Raw genomic sequence first — 20021 nt, forward strand, 5'->3', positions numbered from 1 at the left:
GTGCACGGAGGCACTTATTTTATATGTTTTTTTTTTTTTTTTTGTTTTTTTATCTTTTTTTATCTTTTTTTCCCTTTTTTCCTGCTCATTTGTTTTGACTCCCCTTTTTCACGCTTGCTAGGTTTTATCCATTATATAGCATTTGTTTTAGTGTTATTAATTACACATTTGTGTTATGATTTACCAATTTTGTTTGTTGATTTACTGAAACATGAATTTTTTTTCATGAAGGGAAGGGTGTTTGTGTGATATCCTCTCCGAAAAAAAAGAAAAATATACAAGCGAATATTTGTATGTATACAGAATAACACACATGTATGTATACATAAACAAAACAATAAACTTTAAATAATGAATTTTACGAAAAAAAAAAATTCAAAATTTAGAACAAAATTTTATCGGCTGCGCTTATTATGTGTAGCTAAGGTTTCTTTAATTTGTGTAATACCTAATATAACACATAAATCACATGTACATTATTTATAGAATTACATGTTTTTCCACTGACCCAATTAGATGTCCCTATAAACGGTTGCCCTCTGTGTTGGGGATTCACTTACAGTTACTGCAACATAATTGACACTTCTTCTTTTTAAAAACGATAGGCTTATTTCTTCTATTACTTTATTTAAAATATACAGTCCTATTTCTTCCGTGGAGGAATGTTTGATAGGTATTTGAACACAGTCATGTTTGGGGAAAGAATATTCCGAATTATCTTCACAAGTAATTTTTACATTATTATCTACTTCTTGAATATTTAGAACATCACTATAAATTGGCAAGATAAAATGATGATCCAGCTCTTTACAAACATTTCTTACTTTCTCTTTTAAAATAGAAAAGTCTACCACATATCCATCATGTTGTATATACCCCCTTAATTTTAAGGATACACTATAGTTATGCCCATGTAAAGCTTCTCTGAATCCATTAAAAGCGATAAAGTGTGCACAATGGAATGAAAACGAAGGAGACTCAACTAGCAGTTCAGCAATATTATTATCGGATCTATCTGGGTTTGGGTTCATTATGTGCTATATCTTTACTCATCCCATATATTTCTAAATTTAGTTATGTAAGAGGAAAAAAAAAAAAAAAAAAAGAATGGAAGCAATAGATACATATAAGCTAAGCTTATTAAACTTGTTATCTTATATCAAATTACTGGTAAATAAGAACTGTGAATTTTTATTTTATTATTTTTTTTCCCACTTTAGGAATAAATTCTTCAATTTATCGTAGAATTAATGTGGGGTTGAATGGGGAATAGCAATCTAAATTAAAATACATAAAATGTATATTATGATTATTATATATACATATATATTATTCACACAGACCAAACCTTAACAACCGTACATCTATAGCGTGTTATGATTTGCAAAGCGTGTAGAAACGCTTTTTACAATACCTTGCATCGGATTAAACAATATATCGTTGTATTTATTGGATCCTTTTAATACGTAATAATTTTTTCGTGCATAAAAAAAAAAAAAAAAAAAAAAAAGTCATATGAATATATAAAGAAAACTTTGCTTTAACTGAAAACACCTTCATTTGTAAACAAATTTGTGTTCAGCATAAAGAAAACATTTTTGTGGTCTCAATTACTTCTAAATTAAAAAAAAATTAATAATAGCCAAATTAAAAAAATATATATTAATCCTATAATGGGGAATTTTGTACGTTCCAAATAAAAAAGGAATATTCTTAAAAGTTAAAACTTTTTGTGCCATTTAGCACCCTTTTTTAAAGTTATTACAAGAGTGGTTTGAGATTGAAAATTTTAGGAAAAAGGGGGAAAACAAAAAAAATAAATGTAATGTGAAAACGGAAAATTTTATATTTTGCGTCTGCCTCTAAACATTTAAAAAAAGGAGGACACAACATGGAACATCCCTTGTTATAGATATAAAAAAATAGGCATATAACTATACATCGTTATATAATGCCACATGACGAGGTAAACTCCTTAAGGATAGACACGTAAACGCAAATACACAAACATTATTCAAAACCCATTAAAACGGAAAAAGCAGGTAAAAATGAAATAATCGTGAATAAACAAATAATATATTGGGGGCATAACAAAATGGGGTTAGCAAATAAAAAAAAATAAATACAAAAAAAAAAAAAAAAAATAAAATAAATAAAATAATAATAAAGTAAAAAATAAAATAACAAAACAAAAATATACACATGAATGAATAAATACCACTTTACATTATGAAAGGGCGATAAAATATCAAAGAAATTAAATCGTGTACTTGGTTGCGTGTAGACATTTAATTTTTAAAAATATTACACTTAAAAATTATAACTGAAAAAAAAAGAAATAAATTAAATCCTTGTAAATACCTATAAATCGTTACCAGTCGTCAAAAAATTTATTATCTTAAATAGCTCTATTTTGTAGCATCTTATACTTCTTGGTTGCTTTTAATGCGGGATCACGAAGCAACTGAACTCCATGAAGATAGTACTGTTTATCTTTTATGTTAACAATGAATACAGTTTTGTTTTTCAGAAGTATCAGTACCCTGTTCTTTGGTGTTACTATTTTGAATGCCTGTAAAGGTAGGGGCAATTGTGCACATGTGTATTTCCGCATGTGCATATACACATATACATATGTACATGTACACATATATATACATTCGTATATATACATATGAATGTGTCAACCCACACACAAAGGTGAGCAACCACACATATTACTACACTTTATAGTGGGACGGAATAATCACATTAAAAAAAATGCTCAAGAGCTACCACCCCCTCATCCTCCATGGGTACAATTTATACAAAAGGAGGAACAAGAGGATATAATTAAAAGGTAAGCCACCTTTTGAATGATGTATTAATCTTGTTTCTTATTATTACATTTTGTGTTTCTAGTATGATTATTCCTTTGATTCCAACATACGGCGAGCACCGAGATTTGTGGATTTCAATTTCTGCTCCATTCAATTCCATATCATTAATAGTGTCTATGGGCAATTCTTCCGTTTTTGTCAAATCAAGTAATTCATTTACATAAATATTCCACATGCTGTTTAGCTTCTTTGCATGTTCATAGGATGTGCAATTTCCTGTTGTAACATTATAATCTGTGTATTCATTCGATGATAACCCTACTTTATTATATTGGTGTTTCGTATTTTTCTTCTTATCTGTTACATATGCATATGTATTTTTTAAACTTTCCTTAATAAATATTTTCGTTGGTATATTTACATTATTCTTCTAAAGGGGGTGGTGGTGGATATGGAAGAATGTGTCACAGAAAATTTGCATATATGTACACGTTTTTTTTTTTTTTTTTTTTTTTTTTTTTCCTTTTATATATTACCTTCTCAGATATGATACAGTCAAGACGGCAATGATCTTCCGGTATCTTGTTGATAAATGGGTGTGTCAAATATTGGGGCCCTCTATTGTTGCAGTTTCTGTTGCTGTTACTGTTACTATTATCATTCAAATTGCGTTTGTTATTTCCATATGATGCGGTTTGTGCTACGTAGGAATTTTTATTTATATAGGTCAGGTTCGGGAAGTTACTACTGGGTAAAAAATAATCATTTTTATTGGGCCTATAGCTTTGTTGATTGAACTGCCAGGAATGGTTTTTATTTATACCATTAGAATATTTCCTGTTGAAATTGTTACCATGTGTATAATAACTGACATTTGTACTCTCATTTGTTTTTCTTTTTTTTGTGATTTCATTTAATGTGTCTTGTTCCATGGTTCAGTGACCTATTTTTTTATTTTTTTTTTGCTATTTTATTTTTTTTTTATAAGACCTCAGAAATTTTATATGCTTGTACATATGTACGATTTAACTTCAATGTTATATGAAATGTTGTATAATACACGAAAAATATTCAAATATGATACTAGTTTTTCCTATTTTATATTCTATTTATTTGTTAAAGGCATCCTGTATGAAAACATACCAACTTCGTTTTGGTCTCTCTCTCTTTTTTTTTTTTTTTTTTTTTTTTTTTTTTTTTTTCAGTTATCTCGCTTCAATGTATATTTGTGATACTGATCCTACAAGTCTTGTAAATTTGATTAGTTTTATGAGTCCTGTGTAGCCCCTTAGAAACATTTGCTTTAATATATTGTTCCCCTTCTTACAAACATGACTAAGACCACAGTGCAGTTGTAAATATTAGTGTGTGCTAAATACTAAATACTACAATACAATGAATAATAATTAAGTATTCTTCTCATTTCTCTTTTTAACAATGTACTGTTGTTGTCGATAATGTTGTGGGGGATGGGGGGGGGGGGGAAGTGAGTACTATTAAATGTGGTGTACGATAGAACAAGTGGTAACACACCGGAATATTCTGAATTATACTTTAATGGTATGCGTATGAGAGTAATGTTATAACAAGCAAACAAAAAAATAACATAAAATAATTATAAAGGAATATACAAATAATAAATAAAATAAATGTACACACAGAAAAAAAAAAAAAAAAAAAAAAAAGGGAATTAGTTTAAAGCTATAATTAATGTCTTTTTGATAATTGTTCAACACTTTACGGTACTATGCATAAAAATACGCATCATGTGGGTACATATATTTTGGTTTACGTAAATATAAACCTACAGTACTCTAATATATGTGTACAGAAATATACACACATGACAAACATATATGATATCACAGACGCACAAATATCTATATATAAACATGTACCTATGCAAGGTAAAAATCTGCTAATAACATTTTATGTTGAATTGCTTTCTTTAAGCCCTCCACAAACGCGGATACATAAATGATGTTAATAAAATCGCACTAAAATTTTTGTGGAAAAAATTGACTAAATTATGTTTCAAAAGATTGTGGATTAACATGGAGCATTTTTTTGTTCCATTAATATACATAAAGTTTATGTTACTTAATAAGGGATATAAATAATATACTGTTTCATGTCCGTTTTATATGTAGCAAAAAATACACATGCTTTTTTTTTTTTTTTTTTTTTTTTTTTTTTTTTTTTTTTTTATAAAAAAATATTTTTTTTTTTTTTTTTTTTTTTTTTTTTTTTTTTTTTTTTGTTATTACACTTGTGCCACAATAGCATGTATGATATATAATACTTAAATGTGAAAATTATTTGAGAACAAACAGTTATATATATATATATATATATTAACGTTAAAAGGGTTGCCTGCAAAGATATTTAACACATTATATCATCCATGAGTTTAGTTCTATATTTTAAAATGTACATGTTTAATTTTCTTTTCTTTTTAAAAATGAAGAATAAAAAAGTAGTTCTGTTCCTACATGTGAAACAATTAACATGGATGAAAAAAAAAAAAAAAAAAAAAAGAGTTGAAATAAAACAAAACAAATCCAGAAGTTGCAAAAGAAAAAGCAGAGCAAGCTATATATATAAATGTAAAAACAAGCACTAGCAAAAGAGGAAGTTACTATTTTGAATGCATAATTAAAGTGTGACAATAATATGCAATTTGCATTCATACCTTAAGCGCACTTTGAAATGTATTGGGAAATACTTTTGCGAATTGTAAATGTTCTTTTACATGATCATCTCGTCGTAATTCTTAAGGTATGAATATACATGTGTACATATATATTTACATATATGTAACATATATATTACATATATGTCACATATATATGTAAATATATATTATATGTTTGTTGCCTTGTACAAGCTTAAGTGCGTAGTTGTTACAAGAATATATATATTTTTATATATATATGTATATATACATGAGCACATTCTGCTTTTAAATACCCTGCAATTTTTACTTGTTTTTTATTTTACTTTATTTTATTTTTTGTTTTGTTATTCATCTCATTTACTTCCAAGGGCTGCTAATTATTTTATTTACTTTGTAATGATTTATACTACACGGAGAATTTAAGCCTAATAGGCTAAGCTGGTATCTCGCATATTCAACCCAAGGGTAAATATACAAGCGTGCACAAGCATCGCCTATGAGGGTATGAATATAAGGGTACATATGCATATATATAAATACATGAATGGTACTCATTTAATTTTTTTTTTTTTTTTTTAATTTACTGATATTATATTTAAAATTTAATTATACTTAAATTTCGCTATTTCATAAATTTTTTTCTTTTAAATTATAATCTTCTGAATGCAGCTAAAAAAAAAAAAAAAAGAGGATGCTGGAAGGGCTATACATAATACGCTTGTTTTTGTAGGCACATGCATGTGGCCTATGTACCAACCCCATTTATGCGTACATGATCTTGCACGCGTAAAGGATTTTACGCGTGTAGGTCTTGATATTATATGTACGTATGCATTTATATATATACATATATATATGTATATATGCACAGTTAAATAAAAGGAATTTTGAAAAAAAGAAAAAAAAAAAAAAAAAAAAAAATAGAGAGGAAACTCACGTTAAGCATAATGAATATCACAGAAAGCAATGGAAATATCTCTAAAATAGACTCAGGAAAAATAAAAGATATTGACATTGATGAAAATATTTTCTTTAGCAAAAATTCATTCCCAGTTAATGAGTCATATGGAAAAAATGATAATAAGACGGGAACAAATGAAAATATAAAGGATGTGGACATATATAAAGAAATGTATTATGAAAGCATTAACAACCCTGAATTCTTTTGGGGAAACATAGCAAAAAATAGCATAAGATGGTTTAAATTATTTACAAAAGTATATATGGGTGATTTTAAAAAAGGGAACACTAGCTGGTTTGTTAATGGAAAGGTTAATGCATGTGAAAATTGTGTAGACAGATGGGTTGAAAAGCATCCGAATAAAATTGCTATTATATGGGAAAAAGATACACCAAATGATTTTAAAAAAATAAGTTATCAAAAATTGTTAGAAAAGACATGTAAAATTTCAAATTTATTAAAAATATATGGGGTAAAGAAACAAGATGTTGTAACCATTTACTTACCTATGATTCCAGAAATAGTTTATACCATGCTAGCATGTGCTAGAATAGGTGCAATTCACAATGTTGTATTTGCAGGATATTCTGCTGGTAGTTTATGTGATCGTATATTAGATTCAAAATCGAATATCTTAATTACAAGCGATTTTGGCATGAGAGGAGGGAAATTAACGAAACTAAAGCAAATTGCGGATGCAGCTATGGACATGTGTGGTAATGTTATCAAAACTTGCATTGTTTTTAAAAACAAAACAAAAATAAATGACATCAATAATGTATCCATTAAAAATACAATGAAAAGTCAGCTGTATAATTCTAAGAATATCGATCTAAAAGCTACGAATGATTTTTTGACAAACGACTCAAATCATATAATTGCAAAACCAAATGGCATAGATAAAAATTGGTATGAGAAAATAAATAACAATACCTGTGAAAATTCAAAAAATTACATTAACGGTAAACCCAATAATGTGGTTAATTATGAAGCCCTTAAGTTAGAAAAAAACTGCATGAAAAATAATTCTTCCGATTATGTTTATCCTTTGAATGCAGCCAAAGCTATTGGTGGTACAAAATGCAATCACACCAATGACAATAATTACAAGAATAACAATGTGGAGGTCAACAGTCAACATAGTATCCACAGTGATGAGGGGACAAACAGTAGTGATAACAAATCGAAAGGGATATATACCCTGCATAAGAAAATTTCGAAAAATAAAAATGTAGAAAAAAAAAATATTGTTTCTGATAAATCCTATCATAACAACGATATTGGTAATGGTCATGACAAGAGTGTTCATGATGGAGAGGCAAATAAAAACGTTGGAGAAATGAACCATTACAGTAGTAAAAAGTCATGTTATTATACCAACTCATTAAGATGTAAATCTCTTATCGATACATCGAATAAGGAATCCTTTGAAGGTAAAAATCAGCATAGCAGCAATAATGGGAAATCCGATTTTGACGAGAATATATGTACTTTAAAAGAAGGTCGAGATGTTGATGGTTCGGCATTATTAAAAAATATGAGAGCTTATTGTCCTATAGATTATGTCGACAGTGAAGATCTTTTATGTATATTATACACATCTGGATCTACTGGAAAACCCAAAGGTGTAGCCCATAGCACTGCCGGATATTTGTTATATGCATATACAACATGTAAATATATTTTCGATGTAACTGAAGATGATATATTTGGCTGTGTTGCTGATATTGGATGGGTAACTGGCCATACGTATGTTTTATATGGCCCATTATTAAATGGAATTACAACTGTTTTGTTTTCTTCCATTCCAACGTACCCAGATTGCGGTAGATATTGGAGTTTAATAGAAACACATAAAGTTACGCAATTTTACACAGCCCCTACAGCACTTCGAGCATTGATGAAGCATGGAGATTCATATATCGAAAAATATGATTTATCTTCTTGTCGAATATTAGGAAGTGTAGGAGAACCAATTAATCCAGAAACCTGGAGATGGTACTACAATGTAGTTGGGAAAAAGAAATGTGCAATTGTTGACACGTATTGGCAAACAGAAACTGGAGGAATTGTTATTGCACCATTGCCAAATTTATTCAAAGTGAAACCTGGATGTGCCACTCTTCCATTTTTTGGTGTGGAATTAGAAATTATAGATTCGAAAACGTTAAAACCATTGAATGGGCCAAATGTATGTGGCTTGTTATGTATAAAAAGCCCATGGCCAGGAATGTTAAGAACAGTTTTTGGAAATCACAATAGATTAGTAAAAACTTATTTTTCCATGTGTAAAAATTATTATTTTACCGGAGATGGTGCATATAGAGATGAAGATGGATATTACTGGATATCAGGACGAATAGATGACACTTTAAATGTGTCTGGCCATCGATTAGGAGCTGCAGAAATTGAGCATGCCTTGGTTCAACATATTTGTATTGCAGAAGCAGCTGTTGTCTCCTTTCCTCATGTTGTTAAAGGAGAAGGTATTTTATGCTTTGTTGTTAAGAAGGAAGTCGTATTTTATGAATCTGAAGAACGAAAAGAACATGAAGCACATATGGAAGAATATATCGAACGAAATATAAATACAAAAAATTCAAATGCACATGTAGCATCGATTTCGAATGTAAAGGATATGGAAACGATTAAAATGAAATATACAGATGAAAAAATTATAGAAGAATTAAAATTATCTGTTAGGCGAGCAATTGGCCCTATTGCTACCCCAGATATGATTTGTATTGTTCCTGATTTACCGAAAACAAGAAGTGGAAAAATTATTAGAAGGATATTGAGATGTATAGCGAACGATTTAAATGATTTTGGCGATATTACCACTGTTGCAAATTATGAAGTTATTGACATTATTGTTAACAAATTCAGGGATTCTAAAGAGAGGCGTCAGACATAGTCCTAGTATGTGGGTACAACACATTTCTTGAACCCTTTTTGTCTTTTAATTTATTTTATTTTGTATTACTTAATTTTATATTATTTAATTTTGTACTATTTAATTTTTTTTTATTTCATAGTTTCTTGTGCTTTATTCATTTTCTGATCTCACATCCTTTTTTATGTATCCACAGATATGTGTATATATGTATATACATTATATACGTGGAGTATTCAGCACAGTATAAAAATAATCACGCCCTCCTTTTCTTCTTCTTCCTTTGCTGCTCCTACTCCTCCGTCTCCCCCTTCCTCTGAAGTATATTAACACAAATTCCATGATACTTATTTAAGACAGTGATACAGTAATAATTAAGAGTCGGGGGGTGGGGGTGGGAGACAGTAGGAGGGATATTTTTCTATGTGCCATTATAGTGCGTTGTATAGCTTTTTACGAAGGAGCAGTATACACTGCTTTCGCACGTATATCTATTATATACATATATGCACACACATTTACCTATTTAGATAAATGTGAACTAGAAAGGGTGTATATACATGCATGTACATAACCCTCCACGTGCATATAATTACGTTTCTTGTTGCTCATGCAGAGCTCTTAGGCTTATGCTTTACCAATTTGTCGTTACATGGGGATATATAATGCAACCTTGTCAACGAGGTAACAAAACAGTTAGATTGTAAACATTGTTGTTCATTTTGCACGATTTTATTGTTTAGTTTTTAAGTGCTGCATGAGTAATATTATTATCCTTTTTTTTTTTTTTTTTTTTTTTTTTTACCCATTTTTACCTGCCTACATATGTATATATATATACATATATGTATGCATCAGTTTATTTTTATTTTTCGTTTTTCACCACCTTAAATGCATTTGTTAGTAATGTTAAAATATTATAATTACATTTCCTCTACTAAGACATGTGAAAAAATGTTATTGTACATTTATAATTGCATTATTTAAGGAGTGGCAAATGCTGCCCCCCCCCCCCCCTTCTACTTGTTTAGGCACAATACTAGTAATTCTTATATGTTTGCATTTTGGGTGGAAATGTATTATTGGAGAATGTGAATATATATAATATGTAAAACTTAAATATTGTATATGTTTTTATACAAAATCTCATATTTGTCTATTTTATCAAGGATAAAATGAATAGATTAGTTCAAACAATTAACTTTTTTTTTTTTTTATCAGGTTGCATATGTATGCTATAATTATATCAGTTGTTGTGCTATATTTTATGATTATTAAAGCGAGCATTTCAAAAAAAAATATGACCATAGTCACTATTTTTATACATATGTACTTACATATAAACTGAATTTATAAGCTCCCCAATAATTTTTTTTATATAGGAAGCATATTTATTATTAATATAATGTTACGGGCCACAATATTGTTGAGCCATAATTTCTCACATTAATAATTCCCAATAATTGATTTCACTTTAACTGTTATCACTTTTAACCCATAAGATAAACGAATGATGCAATTAAAGTTTATGAAATATTTACAACACGTTGAAACGGAATGATCAGAAAATGATGGCTAATCGGAACTATATGTTAATTATTAATGCAGTCGATATCAGCATAAGTATATATATACAAACACATGTGGTTCAAAGAGCAAAAAAAAAAAAAAAAAAAAAAAACATGTGAAGTGTGTATGTGATTCCTTTCAGCAAAGCTTTAGTTCTGTCTGCATAGTAAATAACGTGGTGTCATGGATTAATACACAACATCTTTTTTTTTTTTTCTTTTTTTTTTGCAAAAGTTGTGCACCTTAAAATGGGACAATTATTATTATTATTTATTTTTTTTCTTAGGCATGTAGTATGTGATATATCCACCCTCTGCGTATACTATTTACTGTTTTTTTTATTTATATTCGTATTTTTAATTTTTTGCAAAGAACTTTTTTTTTTTTTTTAAAAGGACAAATGTTAATCAGATAAATATATGGATGCGTCGCGTTTACAGAATATCAAGGTGCAGAGCGAAAAATGGACAATCTTTTTCTATATTTGGAAATATTTTTTCCTTTTTTTTTAATTAGGCGCCTACTATTACATATGTTAGCATATGTTTAAAAGTAATTACTGTGACATGAAAAAAAAAGTTTACTTAAAATGTGTTATAATTAAAAAAAAAAAAAAAAACGCATATATATATATATATATATATTTATATATATGCATATAAACAAAGATATTCACCAATATATACACACATATATTGGAAGCTTCCTTTGTTTTCAAATAAAACGTTTATTATATTCCCCCCTTATTTTAAAATTTGCTCTTAGCTTTTTCATTATTTGGCACATCTGCCATTTCTGCGTTTCGGCATCTTCTACATTTTAAATTTACATGCAAATGTATGGGAAATATATGCATAAATATGTTGTATATGGATAAAGATGTATATATAAACATATATGCGCATAAATATGTATGAATATATAGGAACAAATAAAAAATATAGACAAATTACTTATAGATATATGCATCCACCAGTTTTTATAACAATAAGAAAAAGCACACCTTTTACAAAAGTGTTTTATAAAGCGGAATATGAGCTCGCGAGTATGTATTGTTTTTGATACATAAATGTGTGGAATATATATATGCACGCACATGTATATGTACATATTTGTATATATGTATAGGAGGAATGTATGCACATGCATGTGAATATATGAGGAAAAATGAAAGTCGTTTCTCAGTCAGTGAAACACTCGTAAATATATACATATTTGTATATATACATGTGTATTCACACGAGTGGACTCAGGATAATACAACAGCCTTGAATTTACATGTACTAACATGAATGGAAAAATATAGGAAGGGGAAGTGTGGGTATGTTAGAAGAACCACCTAAAAATGTGTATTGGTATACATAAATAATTAAATATATACGTGTGTATATACACATATTCACACGCTTAAGCACAGGGAGGTGATTAAAATGTCTCTTTGCGTTTTGTATACAAGATCACATAATTTTCTATATCATATGGGGATATACAGGATATGTGTTTTCTTATGAAAATGGAACCTATAACTAGGTTTACATTCTTAATCTTTTCTAATTATATGTCGGTTTTTCAAACGAGTTAATAATAATATTGCATCTACGCATATGTATACATATGAGGGGTGGGAGGGAGATAGAGATATGTGCACATGGCCATGCAGCTAGGAGCACATTTATAAATTAGGTAGTATGTGGCACATATACATATGTACACATAATATGAGTTTTGTTGGCAAATAAAGACATACATGTGCACATGTGTATGCACGTGGAACAAACGGAGATGATCTCAACAGCATGGGACATGCAAATATATACACGAATGGGATGTAACTATGTATACATAAGTACATGCACACATACCGTACATGCATACTACGAATGCAAAATTATAAATTAAATCTCGTGCTCAAATCGTTCAGCATGTCGTCAGGTATTGGAGAGGAAAGGGAATCGCTCGTTGAATTATAAATTTCTTTCCAATGATTCGGGTATTTTTGTTTCATGGTAGATAAAAATTGATGAAAAAATATATTTACATTCTGCGATACGTACCTATATTTTAATATGATATAAGCAATGTCTCGCAAATTTTCGGCCGCAATATCTAGATTTAAATAAAGCGTTTCTAATATAGCTTTGAGTGAATTAATTTTTTCATTTTCTTGTGTACCATGAGCCATTATTTTTAACCACGTTTTTAAAAATTGGGGAATATAAAAAATGATTTTTTTTGGATAGGTGGAGGATAACCTACCTAAAGTTATGCAAATATTTTGTAATAAGCAACCATGATATTTAGAATTCTGACAAATGTATATAAGCTGTTTAATTATTTCATCAACATATATTTCCATGTATTGTGGGTCGATATGTATACTAATTTCTCCAATAGCCCAACTTGCGTTATTTGAAACAGGTGTAGATGGATGTGTAATATGTGCAATAAGAAATGGGATAATATCATTCAAATAGGGTATTAAATGTTGTGCACAAAATCTAGATATATCTCCTATCAATGCAAAATTAGATTGTAATATACCAAAATTCAAAAAGTGTTTAGCTAATTCTGTGCGTTCATCATCATGCTCTCCTACTCCTTCTTTTCCTATTAACATTCTTCCATTCTTACTAGTTGATGATGATACTAATGATGTGTTATCTTCTGTTGTTCGAACCATTTTATTAAAATCCTGACTAATTATTAACTTACTATTTAAGACACCATCAAACTTTATATTTTCAAATTTTAAGCAATATCTATGTACTAGTGGTATAAAATTATACTCATTTTCACTTATAATATTCACAATATTCGAATTAATAACACTTAAAATTCTTGATAATAAATCAAAGCTACATTCAATTAGATCCTTTTTCTTGGATGGAGAAATAGAATCGACATCTTTCAAATTCGTAAAATAGTCCTCATTTGTAATTTTATAATAAGCTAATAATTCACTAGCTGTTACAGATATATTATTTCTATTAACAATAAATGAGTTTGTGTTTCCTGATTTTTTACTATAGTAATATTTTATCTCCTCTTCTAAATCTATGTATAATAATACCAAAAACTTAATACAAGTTCTTATGACATTTTTTGCATATTTTAAAAAATCTTTTCCATATGCACTAGTAATACATGACATACATTCCATTAAGGCTATAATATGTGGGCTACTAATACGTATATTATTCCATTTTAATAAAATGGAATTTACAATTTCATGTGCTAAATCATTATTCTCTTTCACAATATTTACACTATCAATCAAGGTTCCAACTACATCGAATAATATAAAATAATTCTTCGCTTGATATATTTGGAATGCTTGTTGAATCGTATGAACAATTTCATGTAAATAATTGTTGAGTAAATCTAACGCATCTTCCTCCAAATTTGCAAATGAGGAACATGCTGCTTCTTGTACTCTTTTATTTGTATCTAGAATTCTTTTTAACAAATTTAATAAAACGGGTTCAAACCATTTGTCACAATTATCTGGATGACATATCCAGGATGAAAATCTTGTTACACACCAACAAGAAATGCTTCTTGCTAAAGGTTTCTCATCGTTTAATAATTTTATTAAATATTCTAATACTTTGGGAATAAATGGTGATAAACTGTACATACAACCTTTTGCTATAGCCCCTAGGGTTAGCACTGCACTTTCCCTCATATTCCACTTATCACTCATCAGCTTTTCCTCTATATGGGGTAAAATAAATTCTAATATTTCATCGTTAAACACATTGGATAAGTAATCTAAGCACAAAGCAGCCCCTTTTCTAACAGTCCAATCATTTCCCCACGTTCTAGCTGTCATATCATCCATTCTTTCACCCTCATCATCCTCACTCAAGTCATCCATGTTGTCATTATTCGTCAATTCATTTGGATGCATCATTCCTCCTGTGTTCGTACTCCCAATATTATTCACATTACTGTTATTACTATTCCTATTTCCATTTCGAGTGTTACTTCCCATATGCGTATGGATATCATTGGAATTCATTTTGTTCATCTTTACTTCACCTTGCATTTGGTGCTGTTGAGAGTTAATATCATTATTTTTATTATTATTGTTGTACAACTCTGGAGAAATATCCTGAATCAAGTCAGGTACATTTGCGTTATCATTTTGAAAATGAGATTCATCCATAGTTAAGTAATCCCACTTGGTATATACTGTATTATCTACCAATATTTTGCACAAATATGGTAAATAATTTTTTAATACTTTCAGAGCTTCATTCCTTAATTCGTTCATATTTTTATAAACATTTTCATCGATGTAGTTGTCTGTTTTGTTAACATCAACTATTTTATTATTATTATTATAATTCGAATACGCAATATAGCTCCTATCTTTAATAAATACTGGCCAGAATTCTAACGCTTCCAATTGAACCTTTCTATCACATGAGTTGGTTGCATTTACCATAAATTGTATTATTGCATCTAGATTGGTAAATATAGAGGAATATCTTGTATCTGTAATGATGGTCATACATGTTACGACAATTTTTAAAATTTGTGTATCTTCTTCTGAAGCTAGATATCCTAAACATTCCCATAGTTGGGGAAAATAATCATTAAAAATACCATTCGTTGTAAAACAGGATGAAGTTATGAATAAATCGAGACATTCAGCAGCATATTTTTTTTTTATACTTTTTTCTTGTGGTGAGCAATATGTGAATAATTTTTGTAATAACTGTGTTTTGCAAAATTGAAAAAAAAAAGAATCAGCGTTTTTTCTATTCATTAATTCATCTTCAATTATTATTATAATAGCACGAAATGCTCCATCTACTACATCATTATTTCCACGTTCAATCAGTAGTAATAAATTATATAATGCTTCCGGCCATTTATCTATACCTTCATATTTTGTTAATATAGTTGTTATTACAGAACCTGATGTATTCCTTATTTCTTTTACTTCATCTTCTACTGACTTGAAAATTTCATTCTTAATTATTTTTAAAATTTCATTGTTTAAAAATTTATTTTTAGAATTTATGTAATTTTTTAATAATAATCCTCCAACTTGTCTCACATCATTTTTCTCTTGCTTGTTCATAAATATATGTAGCAAGTACAATGCTGCATCTGCTACATTTTCATTTAGGTCTTTTAAAATTTTCGTAACCTCAATTTGGACACTGTTATTCGAGCTGTTACATGACGATTCTAGTGCCTCAATTATGGTTTTATATATTTTTTCATTGGGCTTCCATTCTATGTACGAATTACTATTATCAAAACAGTTGTTATGCATTTTCTTGCATTCACATATACATATATTTGCGATATAGAAGTTGCACGAAATGTGTATTTGAATTTTTACTTCGATGGGGTCTTGTGTTGAAAAAGCGTAGTGGGAAAGTGTGGTGCTTATTTGTTCACGATGCTATATATATATGCTTTTACATATATTGATGTGCATATATATATATATATATATATATAAATAGTTATATATACTCATGATGTGTATACACTTCTATATTTACATTAAGAACAAATGGAGTCATAACAAAGAACAAATACATTAGATGAAAAAAAAAAATATATTAATAAACTTTAGGTAAATTTTCACAATACAGAAAAAATAAAATAATAATAATAAAAAAAAAAAAACCAGCATGCATGCGTACATGTAGGTGCAAGTATTAATTCAATTAAAAATCTAATTATATTTTGGTGCAAGTAAATGTATATAATGTTGATGTACTAACAATGTCGGTATATATATCTGCTTATATACATGCATATTTTCTTACACATGTACATACAGGAAGACTTTTAAGCATGAATTTTGGGATACATATACAAATGAATACACATATGTATGTACCAATGTAATGATGAAAGTGTTTTTAATTTTTTTTATGTTTTTTGTCAAACATATGTAGAATAAAAATACAAATTTCAAAATTACATCTATAAAATATGAAACACAAAGAAAAAAGCACAAAAAAGAAAATCGAAAAATATAAAACGAAAAATTAATACTACAAATAAAAGGCACAAAATAAGGGCACAAAACAGGTGACACAAAATAGAGGCACAAAATAGGGGCACAAAATAGGGGCACAAAATAGGGGCACAAAATAGGGGCACAAAATAGGGGCACAAAACAGGTGACACAAAACAGGCGGCACAAAACAGGTAGCACAAAATAGGGGCACAAAACAGGTAGCACAAAACAGAGGGTAAAAGAATATATATAATATAACACAAAAGAAGCCACGGACTTTTTGATATGCATTTATATACACGAATGCATTTCTATATTTTCTTCTTTATATGATTTGTATACATATCTTCATATACAATCACAAGGATACACATATGTATGTATCTTCACTTATTCGTCATTTGGTGTGGCATATACATATCGTTTCATGCAAAAAGGGATGGTAGATATGAATGGCTGTTATACATATAAGTTATGCGTAACACTATCACGCGTGTGGATTATGCTTAAATTGTACATATAATATATATATGATACGCAATTATAAGGTATGTGCAAATAAATATTTATGCATATAAATTTCTATAAAATTGTAAAAATTTTAATTAAAAAAAGTTATGAAGCAAAAATAAATTGAAAAAAAAAAAAATTTTAAATAAGAAGCATGCGAAGAAATAATATGTATATGTACTACATCAAATTAATTCACGGCAAATATGTAAGCGCTTACCATATGAATTAATAATCAACATTAACGTAAAAAAATGTAATATGTGTGGTGGGTGCGGAGTATAATCGTTTTACGCATAAATATAATATGCATACGGTATGTCATGTATGCATATAACAATGTACTTAAGAAGAATGTTTTATTCATGCATTGTGCATGTATAATACTATCATACAAAAATATATGCAATACATAAGCGTGATATAAATATATAAGCAAAATGTTATTCACATCATGAACTTTAAGTTCAAATAGAAGCATAGAGGTAAAACTTTGTGATATATTATCTCTGTTATACATGTATATATATATATAAATATCTCTGTATATAAGTATATCTCTGTATATAAGTATATCTCTGTATATAAGTATATCTGTATATATTGAAAATGAAAATGGCAAAAAAAAAAAAAAAAAAAAAAAAATCAAGGCTAGTGTTTCCCTAAATTCAAAATCATTATCTAAAATAAATCAAATTTACTCGTTTTATTTGCTCTTCTACGGAAAATATGTTACACAATTTTTTTAATTTATTTAATTTGTTAAATATGTTTGGCATTCTTCGTATGGTTATAGGATAAAAGGTTAATTTTTGTTAATTTCGTTAAATGCACTATAACGCTGAATGCGCTGCTATATATATGCTTAAATGCGTTAAATGTTCTAATATGCTAATAAGTCTGCTTATGTTAAATTTGCTTACTTTTTTAATTCCTTTGTATTCTTTGTAATTTTCTCTTTTATGGAGCCCAATATCCACCTTCACATTTATAAATTGTGACAAATACTATTCTAGAAATTAAATACATCATACATACACATATATATATATATATATATACTTTACATATATCAGTATATATTATATATGTGTTTTTTTTTTTTACCCCCGTAAGTTAGAATAAACCAATAATGTAAAATAAAATGATAAGTTCAATTAAAATTTAGTTCTCATGTATGATTTTTTTTTTTTTTTTTTTTAATTGTTGCATACTCTTTTTATTGAATGATATGAAATTAAAAAAAAAAAAAAATGAATAAAACAAACTACTTGGAAAAACGTTACTTTTACTCACGAATATACATGAACATAGTGTCGAATTGGAACAATATATAAAACTACAAAACCTAGATTACGGGGGAAAAGAAAAATTATGACATTTTCCCCTAGGTCATAATTTCGAAGGTTTTTATTCATTTCTAGATAAACTACATATACGATAATAACGACGTGCCGCATTCATATATATATATATAATATATGCATTAAAAATATATGCTGACGTTATTTATATATATTATGTGAAAAAAAAAAAAAACAGTATATATTATAAAAAAGTGGAATTTACATTTTTCGTATTTAAAAAAAAAAATAATAATAAAATAAAATAAGTACTTTTTTAAAAATAAATTTCCAGTTACAAGAAAGAATTATTTTATTACTAGAATGAAAAAATACCCGTAAAAATATAATTGCCAACACAAAATAAGAACAATGTTTTAATAAATTATGAAAAATAAAAAAGGAGGGAACTTGTTAAAATTTTCTAATTTTCCCCAAATTATTTAATCATTAATAAGAGGTATAATTATGTATGTAGCAAGTAACGAAGTATTAATTTAACGACCAAGAAATAAGAAAATTATTTTTCTACAATTTTCGTGTCGATTAAAATATAAGGAAACATTATTTTATGACTCTTCTAAGGTAAGAATAATACTATTTTATCTCTTTGCAGTCATTCTATGTTATTATAAATTTAAAATAAAAAAAATCGGAATTTTACTCTATATTTAATCGCAATCATTTATTACATTCATGTCAATGTGGTATGCTAAAATAAAATGATGGAGAAGCAATACATAAATGTATATATATATATATATATATATATATATATAACGTATGCTTAATAATAAGCAATTTTGTAACTGTGTTACAAAGTCACTTCACATTCGGTACACGTACAGAGGAGTGAGAACATGTCCAAACAAACGATTTTAAATTAATTTCAAAGACCACACTACTACAAACAAAATCAAAGGTCGAACTCTTTCTTTACATTTTATTCTTTTACAATAAACATGAACCATATTACAAACAATACTGTGTGTTCTTTCAATGTTTTGTACTTTATCCTATACACACATAAAATGGTACATCGCGCCTTTAATTTGAACGTTTTTATTAAAAGTCACTAATCGTTCGTTGTATGATTTTGATATACCTGTTATTAATTGTAACGTGTACACATGATTATATATATACATATAAATATATATATGTGAGTGTTCATTTATTTTGGGATATATTAGGACTCAGGTCTAGTGCTGTCTTTTTTATTAAAATTGTGAAGCAAATGCTCCATTTTTTGAAAAA

The 20021-nt window shown here is 28.1% G+C and overlaps 4 protein-coding genes across 4 annotated transcripts; 1 reads left to right on the forward strand and 3 right to left on the reverse strand.

Moving 5' to 3' along the window:
* Positions 1–512: 512 nt before the first annotated feature.
* Positions 513–1031, reverse strand: PGO_112010 (6-pyruvoyltetrahydropterin synthase; the record flags this gene model as incomplete). The annotated part of the gene is made up of 1 exon (XM_028688539.1): positions 513–1031. The coding sequence occupies one exon, from the start codon at positions 1029–1031 to the stop codon at positions 513–515; it is 519 nt and encodes a 172-aa protein (XP_028544340.1).
* A 1367-nt stretch (positions 1032–2398) lies between these two features.
* PGO_112020 (ribonuclease P protein subunit p29) lies at positions 2399–3751 on the reverse strand (the record flags this gene model as incomplete). Its single annotated transcript, XM_028688540.1, has 3 exons — positions 2399–2572; positions 2887–3249; positions 3356–3751. 3 exons carry the CDS (start codon positions 3749–3751, stop codon positions 2399–2401), a joined length of 933 nt encoding a protein of 310 aa, XP_028544341.1.
* A 2692-nt stretch (positions 3752–6443) lies between these two features.
* Positions 6444–9371, forward strand: PGO_112030 (acetyl-CoA synthetase; the record flags this gene model as incomplete). Its single annotated transcript, XM_028688541.1, has 1 exon — positions 6444–9371. The coding sequence occupies one exon, from the start codon at positions 6444–6446 to the stop codon at positions 9369–9371; it is 2928 nt and encodes a 975-aa protein (XP_028544342.1).
* Positions 9372–12807: 3436 nt separating this feature from the next.
* Positions 12808–16209, reverse strand: PGO_112040 (transportin; the record flags this gene model as incomplete). Its single annotated transcript, XM_028688542.1, has 1 exon — positions 12808–16209. The coding sequence occupies one exon, from the start codon at positions 16207–16209 to the stop codon at positions 12808–12810; it is 3402 nt and encodes a 1133-aa protein (XP_028544343.1).
* Positions 16210–20021: the final 3812 nt, after the last annotated feature.

Source organism: Plasmodium gonderi, assembly GCF_002157705.1.
Source record: "Plasmodium gonderi DNA, contig: Chr11, whole genome shotgun sequence".
Classification (NCBI taxonomy): domain Eukaryota; phylum Apicomplexa; class Aconoidasida; order Haemosporida; family Plasmodiidae; genus Plasmodium; species Plasmodium gonderi.